The following is a 21,709-nucleotide window of genomic DNA, read 5'->3' as shown; positions in this document are numbered from 1 at the left end:
AGCCATACAATTTCCGAGGATGTCCAGTTTTGACTCCTTCGTAAAGAAGCTCACTGCCCGTCTCCTCCAATGGTTTCTTCCCACCCATAACTCTCACGTGGGAATAAGGGCAGAGAAGGAGCCGCCAAAGTTTGTTTTGGCCAAAGGCCAAAGTGTGTAAATATTCTCAGATTCTCTGAGTCTGATATCAACATTCGCCGCCATACAATTTCCGATGATGTCTACGGGCTGTCCATCACCTGCGGTATTCGCCGTTGCCACTGCGTTAAGGACCATTAATCATCCGCAGCACCTTTCTCTTAAAATCTCGTAACTCCAACTGATGTTGTCATTGTCCATGGAGGATGGGATCATTTGTTAGGAGGATGGAATCATGTATAGAACTTCATGCAAATGAGGAAAGTTCTCTGAGCTCAATTCACTTAGGAATGGCCAGAAACGATTCGTTTACATATGGTTCAAGCAGCTCATTGCTACCGGTCTTAGATCTTGTATCCTCTGGGTAGCCAAAAAATATCTTTTGAAGGTGAGCTAAAGTGAGAAGACACATTAGCAAATATTTAGTGAAGTCACATACCTAAAATGATGGTTGGAAGTTAGTGAAAACACACACCTTAAATGATATTTGGAATTTTTTGAACGTAAACAGTTTAATTAACTAAATTTGTATGTACTTTAACTGATAAAATATTATTTTAGTGTTAAAAAAATAGTCAGTTAAACAAATAATATTCGCACTTTATTTTTTATCGAAATGAAAACTTGTTTGCCAACTACCCGTTTCGTGGACAAGTGCGAGTTAGCCCGCGGCATGGCTCGTGAACGTTTGTTCGCCAGCTAAACGCTACGTCTACATCATCGGTTTCATTGATTGACTGCCTGACTCGTGGTGGCTTAAATTCTACGACTTTGACAAGCAAACTGACCGACAACACAAGCCACTGCGGGATGACTTATCGATTGCGCGTTCGTTACGCCTCATCTATTACAAGGCGGGTATGCAAACTTATACTTATTATGAATGTATATGTGTATGTATGTAGGACAGACACACATCTTATGCTGGCGCTACAGACTGTTGACAAATCTCACCCACAGCTCCACTATTTTGCTAAATATATCAGTGAAGGTGAGTGTACGCTGCTAAGTGTACCTCTGTGTGTGTACGTCTCGTATTGGCCGCAGTTCCTTGAAGCTGCAGCCGCGGGCTTTGGCAATGCGGAAAAAATACGTTAATTCGAGCGCTAAAGATTAAAAACCACTGATAGCCATAAAGGCAGGCGAGGAGCGCAAATAAAACACCATTAAAGCGAGCATAATAGCAAAAAGCTGAAGTGTGGATAAATGGCTAAAGAATCAACGGCAGAATGACAGCTATAATGGCATAATTGTCATGGAGCATAACAAAGAATGAAATGAAATTGATATGAATAGGAATTTAATTAGCGCAGTCGCCTTCCTTTTTCTTCAATTCTATGCGTTTGTTTGTATGTGTCGCGCAAATCCCCAATACCAAGAGCATTATGCATTGATAAGATCCCCGTTTGTTTGCAAATTGCTTTTCAATGAATTAATCTGCCAATAAGTGTTATGCAATGAAGAATTATATAACGATTTCGTGCTGTTCGCGTTGAGCGCAAGCAAAAGTAGTTAAAGAAACGTGTTATTTCAGGAAATGTGTAACGATAATTCGAGCGATATGGGGGTGGTGAGTTATTAGAAATTAATTTTTTAAGAAGTTTTACAGGGTGCTACAACGGGGCTGATATAGTGCTCTCATAATAATTTTCTATTCGGTTAAGCATTTTGCGAGAAAAATATATGAGTTATTTAGGGTAAGTTTCGGTTAAGATAAAGGGTAATTATGTTTGAAATAATTAAGGTTAGTTTCGGTCGAGAGAAATGAAAATTATATGTTTGATATTCATGGCTAGTTTCGATGATAAAACCGGTAAACAAAAATTAAATTACATATACATACATACATACATATATGAAATATTTAAGGTTACTTTTGGTGATAAACCCAACGACCACAGATCTCACAGTATATAATTGTCAGTAATTTTTTTTTTATAAATTCGAAAGCTACATTTTTTTACAGTTAAAAACAAAAAGATATATTCCAAAAAAAATTTTAAGTTGATGAGGGTTAGGCAGTTCTTGTTAGTTTGCTTTATTATCTATGTACATATGCAGTGAATTTCCTCATAACCGGACATCTAAATAGTGGCTGTGTCCGGTCAAAGGAATGTTCGACTAAAGGAATTGTCTGTATGAAAATATTAATAAAAATATTCATAAAATTTGTCCGGTTATGGAAGGTGTTTGGTTATAAGCACTGCCCGTAATGGGAATTTCACTATAATACACTATAAGTGTTCTGAGATAACCGTACACAACTCCAGAATTATTACTTTTATAAACCTTATATGAAACTAAAGCATATATTTGAATAGTAGAACACCATATTTTATGAGCTGTTCCCACGACAAACGTGTCTACGTAACCGGAACGGACCCGAATTTTTTATCCGGGCAAGGACTGTCAACTAGGTAGAATTTTGCCGCTACAATAACAGATGTTGAAAATAAATTCGAAACATTTGCAATTATCCCTTTTAAATATCTTTATTCCTTAAATGTGCCTTTCACAATTCTAGCACCCTGTATCCCTTTGTGGCTTAAGCCAGTTTATTGAACCACTTTTTCAAATGTATCTGCAAAGCTTGTGCTGTATAATCGGCTAAATTATGATAGGGACAAGATTTGGGAATTCGCAAAATCACAAAAAATAACACAGGCTTGAGTTGGATTGAGGTAGAGATTTGATTGAATCAAAGAAATTCATTTGGGATTAATAATTTGTAATTAATTCAGGAAATTTACAAAACTTGGTTGCGCAATATTTAAGCTGGTAATGCAGCATTCTTAATTGTTCTTGGACAGGTTTAGATATTTTTACGAGATCTCATTCTATTGCTTTGTAGCAGTTTTGTATTCATTTCAGAATTTTAACCGAATTTCTGCTGTGTTCGAAGAGCTCACGTAGGCTAAGAGCTTATTTTTTGGTGTGGTTCAAATATCGCCTTATCAAGTCTTGAGAACTCAAAATCAGATTCTATTATAATAAAAATTTTAAAGACAGTACAGAACCAGATACCAAATCTGTGTATAACTAACTGCTTTATCTAGATCTTATCTCTAACAAAACTTAATTCTGAAATAAAGCTTTACAGGTTTAGGACAATCTGGAGCTCTCAGAAGACCTAAAGCTTACAATTTACTCTGAAAGTAAAGAAAAAGATATCGCATTATTTGAGTGTAAAAAAAAATTTATGCAAAATGGCGCCTACTGGTGCAGTCTTCGGAATCATCTCTTTCGAGGTCTGTGGAGACGGGGATTTCAGAAGTTCGTGCTACCTGAACAAAATAAAATAGAAAGTGACAAAATGATTTCACTTCGACTTTCTCCATATAGCTTTTGCAAGAAGCATCTGCCACAATATTTTGCCACAACGCGTGTAAACCTATAGAACAGTCTCTAGTCAAAGGACCTACAATTGCGGCAAGATTTACTTTGCTAAGAGCATGTAGTTCAGAGGACCTCTTACGGTTCGCTCTAGGCAAGAAGGATTTTGCAGTCACACAAGTTCTGGTTGCTGACCAGCGCTTGAGATGCTCAATAGAGGTTTAGTGGTGTAGCGCTAGAACGCAAGAGGCCAACGTAACAACGACTCGCTTCCAATCGCTTGAGAAGCAAACTCATCGGCTTTGCAGTTTCCGGCGATTGTCACAGTGAAATAATCATACAAGTCTAAGAAAGCTGTTGATAATGAGGTCATGCCTTCCTTAGTTTTAAGCGCAAATTCAACAAGCTCAAAGCCGGTATTGCCGTTCATCTATCGGATTAAATACACGTCTCTTTTAAGGAGACCACATCGGCTTGAAACGTACAATGATGTGGTAGCCTCAAGCTACAGTATATGAAGAAGGCCAAAGCAACTGGAACATAGCCTAATTTGGAGCATTCAACGATACCATTTTCGAAAAATTACTTTATACATATCTGATCGATAAAAACCAAGTTCTTGTATAGATCACGATTTAAGTTGACAAGATGGCAAAAAAAAATCACAAAATTTGGTTGGATGATTACCCGCTACCATATCCAAATATACATACTGTTAAGATCGGATCACTGTAACATGTACTTTAGAACCAAGAGTAACGTGAATAGATTCAAGAGCTGCCATTTTATCTAGAAAAATGGGCCGATGGGATCATCGGTCCGTATTTCTTCGAAAATTTAACCGACTATTTTATGCCTGAAATCAAAGCTCGTGATCTTAGTAACATTAAGTTTCATTAAAACGGCAGCACTTCCTACACATCGCATCAATCAATGGATTTATTGAGAGAACACTTTTGTGAGCAGACAAATTCACGTTTTTGGCTGGTGATTGGCCACCAAGATCGTGTCATATCATACCGCTAGACTTTTCCTGTGGGGATATGTAAAGTCTGAAGTCTTTGCGGACAATGCCTCTCCGATTGAGGCCTTAGAGCAAAATATCACGCGTGTCATTCGCCAGTTATCAGTCGAAATGGTCATCGATAATCGGAATAAATTGATGTTTCTTCTTTAAAAAAGGTAGGAGACCTGGAATTGGATCAGTCTTTACATTAGAAAAGGATATAGTCATATTGAATATTCGGTTTGAAACAAATCTTCTTACAAAATAATTCCAAATTGCGTTTAGACTTATGTTCATAACCAGTTTACTCCAAATCTTAACATAATCAAAACAAATTTTGTTTTTTAAATACGAAATATCCCTTCCAACCAATGGCTTGAAACGCACACAAAATAACTGAAATACCAAAAATAAGAAAGAAATATCAAAAACCGGCAATCCTTGCACACAATTTAGTCATTTATCAAATCGGCGTTCAAGTTCAATGCGTTGTCTGTCCAATACGTGATTTGGCGCTAGAATGAGCTGCAACTGCTTCCCCTTGTCTAACAGACAAGCACACCAAAGACAGCTGAGAAGACAAGAAACATTTTATTTAGGCCTGTTTTTGGTAGGCAACAACACGCGTCTGTTAAATATTTCATGAGCCAGCCAAAGTATTTCAAAAGTCAATACCAATTGAATGCAAGTACCCAAAGAGGCATGCATGTTTGTATGTATGAATGTAGGTATATGTGTAAGCATGTTTGTGTATATGTGTCTGCATTAAGGCTTTTAGTTTACGCACTTTACAAATTCGCCTTTCGATTTCATTAGCGCACAGACAGACAGACGGACGGACCACCAGTCAAGCGGTTTTACGTTGGTTTTATTTTTGCAAATTTTTTCCGCCGCTAACGGCTCATTAGTTTCCATTTGCGGTGGTAGAAAAAAATTATAAAAAAAATCGCTTAACATTTCAAATCACGGTTTCCTAAATTTTGTGCAAGATTTTTTTGTTGTCGCTGTTATTTTTGTATTTTTCATAATACAATTCTTGCGCCTCGGAAATTCTTGTCTTCGAGGTATTAGTTGCTACTTTTTTCCGTTTGTCATTGGCGGCTTATTGCTTGGATGAGTTGACATTTTAGAACGCTAGACAAAATTGTTGTTGTGCTTTGTGTGAATAATTCGTCACATTGTTGTTGTTGTGTCTTACATTTATTATTTCAGTGATTAGAAATCATTTATCAAGGCACTCTTCTAACTGATTTTCGTTGGTATAAATCTTCAAGTCAAGAAAATACAAGCGTGCAAACGTGTGCTGTTGCTGTTGTTGTAACATTTTGTTACAATTTACGTTATCACGTTTGTCAACATCAGCATATTTATTATTCTTCAGCATTCATCGCAGTACACCCACACTTACACACACATACATACAAACAACATTTTCGTTTGGTCGCACTTATGTTATTGTTATCGCTATTGCTATTATGGTTGTTGTTGTCATAGCGTTCGTTCGAAAAGCCTAGAATTCATTTGTTTGCCTTTGACTTTGGTTTGTTTGTTTTCTTTTCTTTGCCTTGTGTGTCTGTGATTTTTGGTCTATTTTGGCGTCGCTTGCGCCGAGGGGCTCTTATTGACCTTGAATGTGGCTCACTTTGCTTTAATTAAATGCAATTTGATGTAATTAAGACATTTATGTCGTGTCACTGGATTTGTGTTAAGTGTCAGTTCCACTTAAGGCTGACAGCCACCGAGCGACCAGCGCAGCACGAGTGGCCCTAACGAAGTCCTTCACGTTTTGTTGGTCTTAGCTGGTGTGAGCAGTGATGGCATTAGGTCAATTGTGGTGTCACAGTAGTGCCATTAAAAGTACAATGACATATTTATTATCAGTTCTAAATGAATGTGTAACTCTGAGAGACCAAATTTACTTTTGTTTAGGAGAAAAGTTTAAAAAAGATGGAAACTAAATTGGTGTTTATGGTGTACTGTGAGAACTATTTCATTCGGGATCTTTAAGCACATATTCTGAAATTATTCGAGAGCTTTGTCTCTGTCCGCATATATTTAGTGACTGATTTATCTAACTTAAATCATATTTTCTACCTCTTTACATCGGAACAGCATCGATGAAACAAATCAGATCCAATCCACTGATATTGATTTCAATTCGTTCTAAGTCTCCTTGAGCCCTCCTGAAGGCGGCAGTTCAGTCTGCCAATAGACCTCATGCTCGAACCCAATTGGTCATCAAACCATCACATACCGCTGATATTGATTGCAAGTCTCCTTTAATCCTCCCTTGCGGTCTCTAGTTTGTCAATAGACCTCATCTTCGACCCTTTTTGTTTCCATCATATACAGCTCTTGGATCGTGATATTTTTCATCCAGTGTTCCACACAACCACTTTGAATCATAATCGTTGTATTATAATTGAAGATATTCAAGTCTGTTAATATACCTCATGATCGAGCCCTATTCGAACTTTCCAACCAACCTTCCTCGATTCCTGTCAACTTCGTATGATAATCGAAAGCACAAGTCTGTTAAAAGATGTTATCATCCAACCTAATTTGACATTAACCATATAAAGTGTCTTTGGATAGTAGGATTTTTCAGCCAATCTTTTACAGACTTGAATCGACTTCATGTTGATAATCGATGAAACCAATCAGATCTAATCCGCTGATATTGGTTGCAAGTCTCCTTGAGCCTTCTCTTGCGGCCTTTAGTCTGTCAATAGACTTCATGTTGGAACCCAATTGGTCATCAATCCATCATATACAGCTTGGGGACCGTGGAATTTTCCAGCCAACCTTTCATAGATCTCAGTCGACTGAATATCGAACATTTTGTGTCTCGGCCACTCTTTTGTCTATGGACAGGAGAGTATCAATAGAAAGACTCCCACCACAAACATGTTTCTTCTGCCCCTTCCTAGTCAAATCGCCGGTGGTCCTATACATACTGTTTGTCTTCACATTTTGTGGAAAGTCTTTTTTGTCTTTCCTCATCTCAATTCAATTGTACTACTTTTGTGATTATGGACCCTAGATCTTATTAGAAAGATTGGAAAAAACTAGTTTCATTTTAATACTTTACTTATTATTATATTATACCTGTGGTATATATAGAACGAATAGAATAGATAAAGACTTGACTAGCAGTGAATCGGGTGCTTAGGTCTTTAGAAAGGTGTGAGTACATGAAATAATTATGAGTCAATTATTTTAATCAGATGGGCTTGCTATATTATGAGCTTCTAAAACCGCGTGAAATCATTAATAGAGAATGCTACCGGCAACAACTCATCAAGATGAAGCGAACGATTGCCAAAGAATGATCGGAATTTACGACTAAACATAAGGCTTTAATATTCCATCATGACAGTGCTTGGTCTCATGTTGCAAGACCGGTTAAAAACTATTGGAAAATTTGTTATTGAGAAGTTTTGACTCACACGCCTCAGACTTTCTAACTACCATTTGTTCCGGTTATTGCAGAACGCCCTCCTTTCAATAGAGTTCATATCAGAACAGGGTATCAAAAATTGACTTGATTCATTCTTGGTCACAGAGCTGGCGTAATTCTTTACGGATGGATTTTACAAATCGTTAGAAATATTAGAATACTACGACAACAATACCGAATATACTTATTCTAACCCTCAAACATATAAAAGTTTATAAAGTAATCAATATTTCTTTACCAATCTCGAATTTGTCAGGTAGATATGACGTCTGTAACATGAATACCGGCTGATAAATCAAAATGTTACATGTAAATGTCAGTTATGAATTATTAAAGTGAATATGTACCCATAAATGTCTGTCTTTACTTAAGTCTTAATTGCCTCTTTATGAATTTCAAATTGAAATACAATATCCGGTAATGGGCTTTAACACCCAACATAATATAATTAATTAATATCAATGTTAATTGACTTTTAAGCGACAATGTGTCATTAACAAATTTTCCCGAACAGTTGAAATACGTCAATGACCCACGCAGAATTACGAAACCAGTCACAGAACCAAAGCGTATTTGTAAACAGCCCATACAAAGAAATACCAGCAATTCCGCTTGGAAAGAAGTTGAGAAAAAAGAATGAGTTCGAAACTTGCCTCGCGTGGTAACTGGCCACCTTTGTCTACCGGAAGCAAAAGATTATGACCTAAAAGCACTTTGAATACAATTGAATTCGGAGGCGTTCAAAATTGTGGAAACATTTGTCAAGCTATTTAGAAGTGTTCGCGTTTGTCACAGTTTTTGACAATTTTAGCTAATTATGAGACAAATGTTATGAGTAGTGTGTTAGTAAATGATTTATTAAGTTGTTCTAAATTGAAGTTTCTGCGAAGAAGAAAAAAAATGTAAAGGAAATGTTAAGGTAATGAAAAGGCAATTCAATCAAGGCCTTTCCTGAGTTTATACGAGCAGACATTATTAGCTAACTAAAGAGAGGGTTTCCCGAGAAAAATTTTGAAAACATAAATTAGCAGAATATATTACAAGATCATTAAGTATGACAGAGTTTGGATAGCTAAGCATTTCGGAGACAGTTCTGATTTGTTTTAGAAAGATCACACCAATCAAATGAACTTATCTTAAACATTCAGAAACGCAGCAATGGACTAACTCATTTTCTCGATATTTGAGTCCTAAGTAAATAACCCTTCAGTCTGTTAATAGACTTCTAGCCAATTGGAAAAAAATGCAATCTGTTCATAGTTCTCAGGCCAATTGGACATGATCCCTCTTATGAAGTTTCTTTGGATCGTAGTATTTTCCATCCCACACTCCACAGACCCATGTCGATTTATTAAAAAAATAAATCTGTTTGATACCCATACCTTAGAACCTGCTGAACCGATTTCAACTAAATTCAGTACGTAACATTCCTCTAACATTCTCATGTTACAGTAAAAAAACTGGCGAGTTCGGACTACAACCACGTCTCCTTCCCATATAACACAATTTTAAACTTTTAAACTCCATTTGATTCCTTCACCTTCCGGTATATCGTGCAAGTGTTCAAGCAAATGTATTTGATAAAATATATACAGCAGAGAATTATTAGTGCAATAAATTAATTAACACTACTCCACACCGGCAACCAAAGATCTGGGAAGGCAATTTAGTGCTGAATTGTTAGACGCAGTTAGTTGTGAGTAATTGTAAGACAATGCAATGAAGAAGAGAACAATCAAAAATTCGGATAATAAATAACCTCTTCACCGACTAGACCATTGTTCTAGCGTAAACAGTGTTGCCATATGTCGGATATTACAAATTAAAAAAAAAAATTAAATTAAAAGTAAGCTTAAATTTGCACTGGAACTTAGGAATTAACATTATTTTAAAACTTATGAATTGAAACTGTAGATCTCTACCACAAAGCACTCTATAACACGCCAAGCAATTTTTAATGCAGTTGGCAACACTGCCGCACGACATTAGTTGAATGACCGCAACCGACAACCGCAATGCAACAGCAATTAGCAGCTCGCCTTCGCACAGATGATGGATAGTTTCAGCTGTTTGCTGTGATTATGGAATCAATGTCATTGTCAGTGGCATGCTCACTCTGTTGAGCACTAATTTATGTGCCCAGAACTTCATATATACATACATAGCATATGCCGCATAAGTAGGAGTGACGCCAATTGCTCCGGTATAACTAAATCCACACAAATGCATTGAAGCGCTTTGAATTAGTCAGAGACCTTTCATCGTCCTGTTGCTTACGCTTGCTGGTGTGCTTATCCTCTTGAGTAGTGTCTTCTCTGACTGAATTTAGAGTTATACATGTAGTATCTAAGGTATTACGGTTTTTTAATACAGCTGTAATTTTGCTTCCTAATCTTTTCATCTGCGTGACAGCAGCCTTTAAATAAGCGATTGTAGTAACACTAGTTTTACAAAATAACAAACAGTAAGTGATTTGATTATAAAACTGCCCTTGAATATGCAAACTGTTGTACAAATTTTGTAAATTTGCATGATGAAGTTAAGCTTAATTAAATAATAATAATTTCAACAATGCAAAACCAATTATGTCGCCAAATGTATATGCCTTCAGGCTGAGTTGATAAGTGCGATCTCATGCTGAGGCTTTACGATTGGTATAAAGTAAATAAAATTGATTGCTATTGTGCAGATTTCTCGATTTCAATAAAAATTTGACATATAAGTATATAGGTTAGATAAAAATTGTCTAAATTTGCGTTGTCTCAATGTCAAAGGCATGCGGTCAGTCTTGAAAACAGAAAGTTTGACTAAAAAGGCTCAAGGATCCTTAAGGGTACATTTAGTATTAAATCCGAAAACAATACCGATTTTTCGATCGCTAGGTAATAACTTAAAAAAATATATACATATACTGAAATTTAAAATCAATATCTGAAATTTTTTCTGATTTGTAACTTCTAAAGTGTAGTCTCTCAGTTCAAACAGCTCCAAATTTATTTTCAACCCTCTTTCCTTAAACCTACATTTTTCAAAATTACTTGAGTGTTTAAGAGGAGACAATTATCCATCAAATTCTCTAAACTCTGTGCATATAGGAGGATCCAAGTAGAGATATTTTTTTCAACAGCCTTTTTTTGACAGAGCTCGAGTGACTTTTGAAAAGTTCCAAGAAGTACTAACATTTTCGCAGCAAATTTTGTTTAGCGATGAGATCGATGTCTAGCATAAATGGTATGAAGAGATCCAAGAGCTGCAAGGCTTATCCCACGGTAGTTGGCACAGGTTGAGGGGTCTCCCTTTTTGAGGATTGGTCAGATTGGATTGATCCTAGTGTTATGCTTTCACTGCCATTCAGCAGGCATAGCAAGAATTTCGAGATGCGGTTCAAAATTTGTGTACTTGTCCAGTTTCTAAATGTAGGGTGGGCCATATAAAATTTTAAATTTCGAAGATAGAGCGTAAAAGATTGAGTGTAGCGTTTGCTGTATGGCACGTAGCGCCGTCCTGTTAGAACCAAATGTTGCCCAAGTCTTCCTCTTCAATTTGCTTGAAGAAAAATTCGGTTAACATTGCGCGATATCGCTCATCATTGATGGTTACGGCGGTTCCTTCTTCATTTTCGAAGAAAAATGGGCCGATGATTCCACCAGACCAAAATCCGCACCATACAGTGATTCGTGCTGGGTGCATTGGCTTCTCGACGATTACGTGCGGGTTTTCTGTGCCCCAAATGCGACAATTCTGCTTGTTAACGTAACCATCAAGGTGGAAATGAGCTTCGTCCGAAAAGGTGATTTTTCGGTAAATTTACCGTCCTCGGTCAAACGATCTTCTGCCCAATCTGCGAACTGTAGAATAGTGAATAGCGACCCATTTCGTAAATTTTAGACTTTTTACTGAATATCTGTCACTTTCCGAATGGTATTTGATGTTTCCAATGTCGAAATATAGATAATTCAAATTTAAAACGTTAGATGGCCCACTTCGTCCTATTATACAGCGCAGAAATTTGGACGATCTCGCACCGAGACGAGGAAGCATTTGGAGCTTTCAAGATAACTGTTCTCAGCAAGGTCTTTGTGAATATTAGTACACAAAAACCCAACTAATGGCCATTCACATAGAAGATGATGCATCGGCAAAAAGAATCTTCGAATCGAAACCAAAGGGTGTGGAATTACCAAGTGCATAGCAACTTATATGCATTTGGAATGTACTGAAGAAGAAAAATAGTGTATATCTTTTTACAATATCAGAAGGTAGAAACTTTAAGTTAAGTTTAAGTTGATGAAGATTTTAACTCAGCTATAACCTCGTAAGTGGCGTCTACGCCATCAAAGGAGAAGAAGGTTAGGTTAAAAGGTCGATCCTAAGAGAGATCTCACTTGGAACGCTTAGAACCCCGGTTTGTTGTGGTAACTAAAAATTTCTGTATAATGGATCATAAGACCCTTACAAATCGGTAAAGCGTTTTGTGCTTATCACAAATTTGGTTCAGTTCCGACTATGCTTTCTGGTTCTCCGATAGAAAGACTACTAAGATGTATCAGCCTCAGTCTTCCTAGGTTAGACAGTGAATGTTTCCACCGCACCCTTTTCCATACAAGCCGATTGTTTCGGTTATATTCTCTTCCTTTTCCAATGGATTTCATCCTAATACTATTTTTAGCATTATTTTTAGCTTTTAAGCATTTTTAAAGCCTTCTGGCATAATCGAAAACTCCTTAAAAGAGATATGTTTTCATAAAGACTAATGTCTTTTTGAATTGAATCTGTGTTTAAAAAATGCTCACAAACATTGAAGTTCGCCGACAATATTTCATCAAATGCATTATCACATGGGTTTTTTCATAAAATTTCTCAATTGTCCTATTTACATTAATATAATTGGATGATTGTATTGCGGTAACAATTAATAAGCATTATAAAATTCTCTTGTTGTTTGGTTGCTAAGCTCTGATTGCAAATTTTACATTGTAAACTGCGAAAGTTGGCGATTTTTTAGTTCAAGTGCAAAAAGTAAATGTCATACACGTATGACCAAATGTATGTATTTGTATGTGTTTTCACTTGTAGGTCAGTAAAGCACTTATTGACTCTATGATACTATGTATAGCAAGAGTGCATGACAACTAAAAATGTAATGCTGAGGTGATTGGTACGATGAACTGACAAAAGTACTGTCTTTCGAAAAAAGGCTGGCAATACTTTGTTATGAGTATTTATACCCTGTACAGAGTATATTGGGTTCACCGCGACGTTTGTGAGATTCAGAAGAAAATCTAGGAGGCACTGTAAAATATGTTTATGTATAAAATCTGAGTCGATTTCTTTCTCCTTAAGGGACTACACATTTGTGGGCACCGCCGATATCTACGACAACACAAACTGAAGCTTGAGGGTTCAATCAATCTCTTGTATGGAACAATTTTTTAATTGACAAGATATCTTCACGAAATTTGGCATGAATTATTGCCTTAAGCTATGATATAATCACCGAAGAAATCTTTCAGATCGGATCATTATAGCATATAGCTGCCATACAAACTGAACGATCAACAGCAAGTCCTTGTATTGGAAACTTTTTTATTTAAGGAGGTATTTTCACGAAATTTGGCACAGCTTGTTTTCCAAAGCATTTCTATAATCTTCGTAGAAATTGTTCAGATCGGATCACTATAGCATATAGCTGTCATACAAACTGACCTATCACAATCTCGTCTTTCAATGGAAAACCTTTTTATTTGACAAGATATCACCACGAAATTTGGCAAGGAATATTACCTTAGGCTGTGATGTAATCTTCGTAGAAATTGTTCAGATCGGATCACTATAGCATATAGCTGTCATACAAACTGACCTATCAATACGAAGATAAAAATCTGTTCATGCCCTTTGTCGCTCTGAAAAATTCACTTGCTTTCGTTTAGCTGCTCGTTTTCGATTTTTTCGAATGTCACTAAACTTGCCGCATACCTTTAGTGATTTCGACAAACTTTTTTATGCCAAAAATTTCGGCAACAATTAAGCGTGTAATTGCTTTTTAGCAATTAATAAATGTCAAACTGCGCTATTAATTAAACTCGACATGCTATTTTGCAGTTTTTAGCATTTTTGTAATTTTTTTTAATTTATTTTAAAATTTTTTTTTTATTAATTTTTTTTGAAATTTTATATCAAATGTTTTCATTAATTGCTTTCAATTTACTGTTAAAATTTTTTTTATGTTTTTAATTTTTTTTTTTCAATTTTTTTTTTAAATTTATTTTTGAATTTTTTTTCAATATTTTGTTTTAATTTTTTCTCAAAATTTTTCATCAAACATTTTTAGGTCTATATTAGTCTTTAATAAAAAGCCAACCGATAGCAATCAATTTATGTGGTTTTTCTTCCCTTTGAGCCAAATGCATGGCTGTATGTGTATTGGTGACTTTGCATGTGTGGGTGTGTATATATGTATATGTCAAACTGTCTGCTGTTAGTGTTAGTGCATGCGTCTGGCATTTGACCGCTAAGCGGATTAAGTGTCAATGCGACAATTGACAACAAACACTATTGCCCTTTAAAAATCAATATGGAACCGGTTTTGGCGCCACAACTGTCACAGCAGCCGCCAAGCAATTGAAGCGTGGTAAAATTGACAAAAATAGAAAATTAAAAAATCTACAGAAAGCAAAAAAAATATATATAAAAAAATTATATGCCCGTGCACTACCTGGTAATTGTAGTAATCAAATTGTGCGTCGCTAACGAAAATTGAAATCCAGTGATCGATCAGCATGATTTGACAAGTTTGCGCTCTTGTTGTTGCATTTTTTTATTTTTGCACTTGTGTGACAATTTTGCAGTTACTTTTTTAAACTTTTTTTAAATTTTGAATTTCGAAAATGTTACAGTTTGCCTATTTTAGTAGATTTGTTGCGATTTTCGTTGCAATTTTTTTTTTTTTTTAATATTTCGTCTTACTCTCGTTCACTACCTCATCCATTCGTTACGCTTCCTTATCTAGTCTAGAGATAGCAGACCTGACGGCCAATGATATCAATATCATGCCAGCAGCTGTATACTCTTATAGAAGATGAAAATGACCTCTCTGTTTGGTTCTGTAGCTTGAATTATTTTCTCCAAGAATAGATTGAAGAAGCCCTACGATAGGAAGTCGCCTTGCCTGAAACCTCGCTTGGTATCGAACGGTTTGGAGAGGTCCTTCCCGATTATGACGGAGCTTTTGATATTGCTCAACGTCAGTTTACTCAACCGTGTTAGTTTTGCGGAGATACCAAATTCAGACATCCCGGCATAAAGGCAGCTCCTTTTCGTGCTGTCAAAAGCAGCTTTGAAATCGACGAAGAGGTGGTGTGTGTCGCTTCTCTTCTCACAAGTCTTTTCCAAGATTTGGCGCATAGTGAATATCTGGTCTGTTGTTGATTTTACAGGTCCAAAGCCACATTAATAATCAATCCAATCATTTTTCTGACGGTGGGCTTTAACCTTCCACACAATACGCTCGACAGAACCTTATATGCGATGTTGAGGAGGCTTACCCATGGTAGTTGGCGCAGATTTGGGGTCTCCATTTTTGTGGATTGAGTAGCTTAAACTCCAATCGTCGGACATGCTTTCGCCCGTCTATATTCTTCAAAGAAGCTGATACATGCTCATTATCAGTTCTTCGCCGTCGATCCCCGCCGTCTTCAGACGGGTAATTGCTATTCGAACGCCATTGAAAAGTCCATCGCAATCGATTGTGGAATCGGGTTCGCCATTTCCAGGTGTTATACTTTCATTGCCATTCAGCGGCCTGGAGAAGTGTTCCCTTTATAATTATAGTATGCTCTGGTCATCAGTCACTAGATCCCCTCTGGGAATTCTACAAAAGTATGCTTCGGTCTTGAAACCTTCTTTTAGTCGCCGCATCTTTTTGTAAAATTTTCGAGCATTATCCTTGTCGGCTAGCTTATCAAGCGCATCATACTCGCGCATCTTGGTCTCTCACTGTTTTTGTCTGCAAATGCGTCTGTCTCTCCCCTTCAGCTCTCGGTACCTATTCCATCCCGCACGAGTTGTGGTCGATTATAAGGTTGCCAAGTAGGCAATATGTGTTGCTCCATTGCCTTTTCCGACAACCAATGGTTTCATTTGCAGCTATACATAAGGAGCTTGAAATGCCGTCCCATAATAGGGGTCGAAATTAGAGGACGGGCGTTACACCGCCCACTTTTAGGTGAAAACACGCGTCTCGAGACCCACCCTATCGATTTCAACTAAATTTGGTATGTGACTTTCCTCTGATTTTCTTAGAACGGTGCACATTGGTGCTTAGAAAACTCGTCCTAGGCCCCATATAACTAACAAGCCCTATGTACTTCAAGGTATTTCCTTGGCTTTGATTCTAGCGAGTTACAAGAATATAAAATTTTCGGTTGCACCCGAACTTGGCACTTCCTTACCTCTTTAAATTTTTTTCATATCTTTTTTAATTTTTTTTTTAGTAATTTTGGTTTTTATTTTTTTTTTATTATTTCTTTTGTATAAATAGTTTATAAGCATTTTTTAATTTTTGTTTAATATTTATTTTTTTTTTTCGTTAAATTTTTTTAAATTATTTTTAATTCTTTTCCTAATTTATTTATTTCGTAAATTATTTTTTTTTTTATTTAAATAAAGTATTTTTTTTTTTTAATTTTTGTTTTAATTTTTTTTAAATTTTGTTTTCCTTTTTTTTTAATATTTTCTATGCATTTTAATTAAAATTTTTTTTATTTTTGTAAATTTTTTTCCTACGCCCACACTCGCTCACAAGTGCTCGCAATCGCATGTCAACCAGTTTTTCGCGTGCGCTCGCCATCCGGTTCGACTTATTTTCGAAACAGTTCAATTGATGCCGAAAATTGTATTGGCTCTTACTCGAGCAGCCGTGAGTAATTGGCATACAAATCAATGCTTCACACATATACATATACGTATGTATGTACTTACAATACATATGTATGCGTCGAGGCATGAAAACAAACACTTTTTTAGTTTTTAATTTTTTTCGTATTTCTTAAGCTTCGTCTATTACTGCTTATTGGCTGGAGAGCTTTGGCGCGCCATTTCGGCTTCTTTGCCGATTCTTTTATTCAAATCGCTACAGTTTTTCGACACTTTTTTGTGTTCCATACCTTTTTTTTGTCTTTTTTTTTACCAAATATTGCTGCTCGCCTTTGTTGCTGCCTTCCTACGCCGCGCAGCATATAAAATAGTTGTCACCGCCTGTTGACAGCATCACAACACCGTCGTTAGTTCACCGTGCAACAGTGCAAGCAGTGTTGCTTTGGTCATAGTGAAGAAATTTGCGTATCCTCGTTAAATTTACTTTTGCGTGGCGTGTTTTATTTAACAAAATTTCTAATAATCTTCAACAGCGATGGCAAGCAAAGTAAGTGCAATTTGGTGTTAACACATTTTGCTCAAAGAGAAGGCAAATACTAAACAAAAAATATACAAAATATAGAAAAATTAATTAAGTGTCGAAACGGCAATGGCAAAAAGGATACAAATAACTACAACACAAAAGCAAAAATAAAAATAAAATTAATAAAAACTCGCAAAATAAATAAGTAAAAATAAATTCAGCTAAGAATCAACATCATGTGAAATGCATATTAAATCTCCGCCTTATTTGTTTGTATGTATTTGTGTGAGGCGCGGCTGTCAGCGGCAGCTTAAGTTGCTAAGAAAAGGATTATGAAAGCGGAAACGGCACAAAGCAGCGTTGATTATCACAAAGAATAGGAATTCATTAGAGCGCGCAGAGTTTTTTTCGGCACAGCAAATTCTTTTATTTACCATGGTCAACTAATTTTGAAGAAAGCATAAATGAGATTAAAGATAGCGCTTTTTGAGCGCAAGTAGACAAAGCTTGTAAAGCTACAACAGGGATTTCTAGGAAGGATAAATAAGGCTTTCTTTGAAGTGCAGACTCAAAAATTAATTTTATTGATAAGATTGAGCAAAAAAGTAAAAAAAAAAATGAAAAATATTGAATTTGAAATTTTTTCTTAATTTTTAAAATTTTTAAAAATATTAAAATATTAGAATTTTCATTAATTTTTACATTCAAAACAAGTTGAATGCTTTTTTAAAAGACTTTTGAAAATGTATATAAAATTTTGAGAATTTTCTTTTTTGATTATTTTTCAGTTTTTTTTTTCAAAAATGTAGTTTTGAACATAAAAAGGGTTATATAACACAATACTATAATTTGCTAAATCTTGTTCAGACAAAATTAAAGGCACATTTCTTTTTCAGTTTTGAAGTAAATTTAAATTTTTTTTCTAAATTTTTTTAAAAAACTTTATGTTTTAACTCGAAACCTGTATTATTCTATAAAACCATTGATTTTAAAAATTTTCTTACAGGTCGCATGTTACCGTTTCACAAACATAAATTTACAAAATTTGAAATTTTTTTATAAAATTTGTAAACATTTTTGCGAAAACTTTTAAAAAATGTATATTTTCAAAAATTGCTCGTAATTTCTTTCCAACATATTAGAAAATAAATCTTGAAATAATTTTTTAACTTCATAAAATGTTTAATAATTTTTATAAAATTTCTAAATTTTCTTTTCAAAATTTTAAACTTTTTATTAAAAAAAAATTAAAATTAAAAAATGGTTTTTAATTTAGAAAGTGTAATATTTGACAACATGTTTAATTTTAATTTGATTTTTAATAATTTTTAACAATTTTGCAGTAAATTAAATTTTTTTCAAAATTTATTAAAAAAATTTATTTTGTAATTCAAAATTTGCTAGAAAATTTCAAGTGCAAAGCTATTAATTTTGAAAATGTTTTAAAGTTCCCTCATTATCGTTTTACAAAAATAAATTTACACAATTAGAATTTTTTTTATAAAATTTATTTTTCGAAAACTTTTAAAAAATTTATATTTTCAAAAATGCCCAAATTTTTCTCCCCCAAAATATCAGTAAAGTATTTTGGAACCAAAAAAATGCATTTCTTGAACTTCATAAAATTTTTAAAAAATTTTATAAAATTTTGAGATGTTTTTACAAAATTTTTTATTTCAAATTTAAAAAAAATCCAAACATTGGTTTAGACTAAAACAGTGTAATTTTTCACAATTTTTAATTTTAATTCCATTTTTAATTATTTTTAAACTTCAAAAAATTTCCCAACAATTTTTCAAAAATATTTCAAGAAATTCAAATCTAAAAAAATTCCAAAATTTTACAATGTTTTGACTTTTACTTATTTTTGTAATATATTTTTTAATATTTTATCAAAACCAAAATCTAACCTCTTTCTAACTTACAGTTCTTGAGCGTCTTATCCGTCTTGGCTTTGGCCGGCTCCAGCTTGGCTGGCGTTGCCACCTACTCGTACAACCCTTATGCCGCCTACCATCACCTGCCCGCCGCCGTTACTACTTATGCCAGCCCCGCCCACCAGGTCGTGTACCAACATGCCGCACCAGCTGCCGCCGTCTACCATCACGCGCCCGTCTACACCAAGTCTTACCTAGCCGCCGCGCCCGTTGTCGCCGCTGCACCAGTTGTTAAGACCGTCGCACCAGCCGTGCAAGTTGCCGCTCCCGCACCAGTTGTTACCAAGACCGTCGTCGCTGCCGCACCTGCACCCATTGTCAAGCAAGTCGAAATCGAATCCGCGCCTCGTTATGATTTCTCTTATGGCGTACATGATTCCTTGACCGGTGACATCAAGAGCCAGGTGGAGAGCCGTGATGGTGGTAATGTTGCCGGTTCATACAGCGTTATCGATGCTGATGGCTATAAGCGTACCGTTACCTATACCGCTGACGATGTGAACGGTTTCAATGCCGTAGTCCAACGTGAACCAATTGTCGCCGCCAAGGTTGCTGCCGTCGCTGCTGTTGCTGCGCCAGCTGTGCAACAAGTTGTTGCCGCACAGCCCGTTGTACCAGTCCAACAACAGTACTTGCAATACTTGCCACAACAACAACAACACTTTGTACAACCCGCTCCAGTTGCTGTCGAACAACAGCCCGCCGAAGAGCCAGCAGCCGAACCTGCACCTGTCGAATACCCAGAACAAGAACAGCCAGAGCCCGAGCAACAGCAACCCGAGCAGCCACAATACCCACAAGATCAACACTTCCCACCCTACCCCCAATCTGAGGGCGATGACTCCGATGTCGTGGATGTGCGCTCAGCCAACAGCAGCGACAATGCCGAACCATCCAGCACTGCAGCTCCAGCGCCTGTGACCGAAGCGGCGAAAGAAGCTTAAGCGGGGTAAAATGTGATAACGCGGGTGATTTGTTGAGATTTTCGTTTTCCCTCGCGCAAGGCATTAAACTGAAGATAAACGCATTGTTAGCTGGTTTAAAGATTTAAATTAATAAAAACGAACGAAATAATGGAAAATAAAATGTGTATGTTTGTGTCTTGGGGTGCTCGGTATGAATTTAAATATCATGCGGGTTATGAGCGCACGTTCAAATATTAGGGGGAAAAGGTACAGCTTAAAAGACTTCAATACAGCCATGACTGCATTATTGAAATCACTTTGGTTGTTTTCTATGGATCTTTAAAAACTTTATCTATAAAACTCTTTTCCCCGATCTATAGCTCACCACTCAAATTTGACCCAGACTGTCACAAAAAATATACATATTTAGGTATTTTAATATACATCTTTATAAGAGGCACGGAAAATAGGCTTCTAATCAATATTTATGGTCAAGGATGGGATGGCCTTCAGTGCCTTCTGTGCCCTCAGCGAATTTGGCTCTTTTCGATTTCGACTCATTTTTACGGCGCCATTCTCTATATTATTGGAAAGTTTCGACGTCATATTCATAAACTCACGTCTCGGTCCTCACCTACGTTGTCAAGTATTTCTTTCCGACCTCGACTCGACAGAATATACAGGTTTTTGCATACGAATCCAGCATTAACACGCTTCATGGCCAAAATATTTTGTTGAGTCGATTCGTAAAAGATATTGAGATCCTCTGTCATTTTCAATGAGGCTGATTTTCCGGTATTATCGTCATCAACAAAGCTGGATGGAGGACTCGCATGAGGCAAGTTTTCGATGACTTCACGATTACTATTAAACACTTTCTATCACCCAAATAATTGTGTTCGTGATGGAGTAGATGTCTTCCTTTGCTTCCTCGGCGGGTATTGCATCGAATACTTTCAGAGCTGGAGTGCTTTCGTCCATACGTACGTCATGACCTGGCTATCGCAACCGCTGTCTCTTGATTCGCTGAATTATGTCAATGTAGCAGTAGGTCTCGTATAGCGCAGTGTTCCATCGACTGCATTATTCACCGTTACCTCTACGCAAAATACAATAAATCTTTCGAGAAAGCTTTCCTTCGAACTCTTCTATGGCCAATCCATCAGATGTTACCATCGTCTATGCCTCAGCACCATATAGCAGGACGGGTATGATCAGTGATTTCTAGAATTTTGTTCGTCGAGAGAGGACTTTACTTCTCAATTCTCATCCATTCTGGAGAAAGCAGAACCAACAGCGGGGTTGTTGAGGCCGATGATATCATATCCATCTCTTTAGCTCGAATTATTTTCTCCCGAAGGAAATTGAAGAAGTCGCGATTGCCTGCTTTGTCTACAACCTCGTTTGGTATCGAACGGCTCGGAGAGGTCCTTCCTGATCCTGACGGAGCTCTTGATCTACGAAGCCTGTACTACACAAATAGCAGCATTTGTCATGATGAGACTTACTAACTGGTTCACGGTTTACATGCAT

The 21,709-nt window shown here is 36.3% G+C and overlaps 1 protein-coding gene across 1 annotated transcript; it reads left to right on the top strand.

Annotated features, from left to right (window-relative positions):
• Nucleotides 1-17,196: 17,196 nt before the first annotated feature.
• On the top strand, nt 17,197-20,357 carry LOC105225315 (cuticle protein). Its single transcript, XM_011203712.4, has 2 exons — nt 17,197-17,358; nt 19,262-20,357. The coding sequence occupies exons 1-2, from the start codon at nt 17,347-17,349 to the stop codon at nt 20,213-20,215; spliced, it is 966 nt and encodes a 321-aa protein (XP_011202014.2). The 5' UTR covers nt 17,197-17,346; the 3' UTR covers nt 20,216-20,357.
• The last annotated feature ends 1,352 nt before the right edge of the window (nt 20,358-21,709 follow it).

Source organism: Bactrocera dorsalis, chromosome 1, assembly GCF_023373825.1.
Source record: "Bactrocera dorsalis isolate Fly_Bdor chromosome 1, ASM2337382v1, whole genome shotgun sequence".
NCBI classification, from domain to species: Eukaryota; Metazoa; Arthropoda; class Insecta; order Diptera; family Tephritidae; genus Bactrocera; species Bactrocera dorsalis.
Note: the sequence above shows the minus strand (reverse complement) of the source record. Positions and strands in the feature narration are given on the sequence as shown.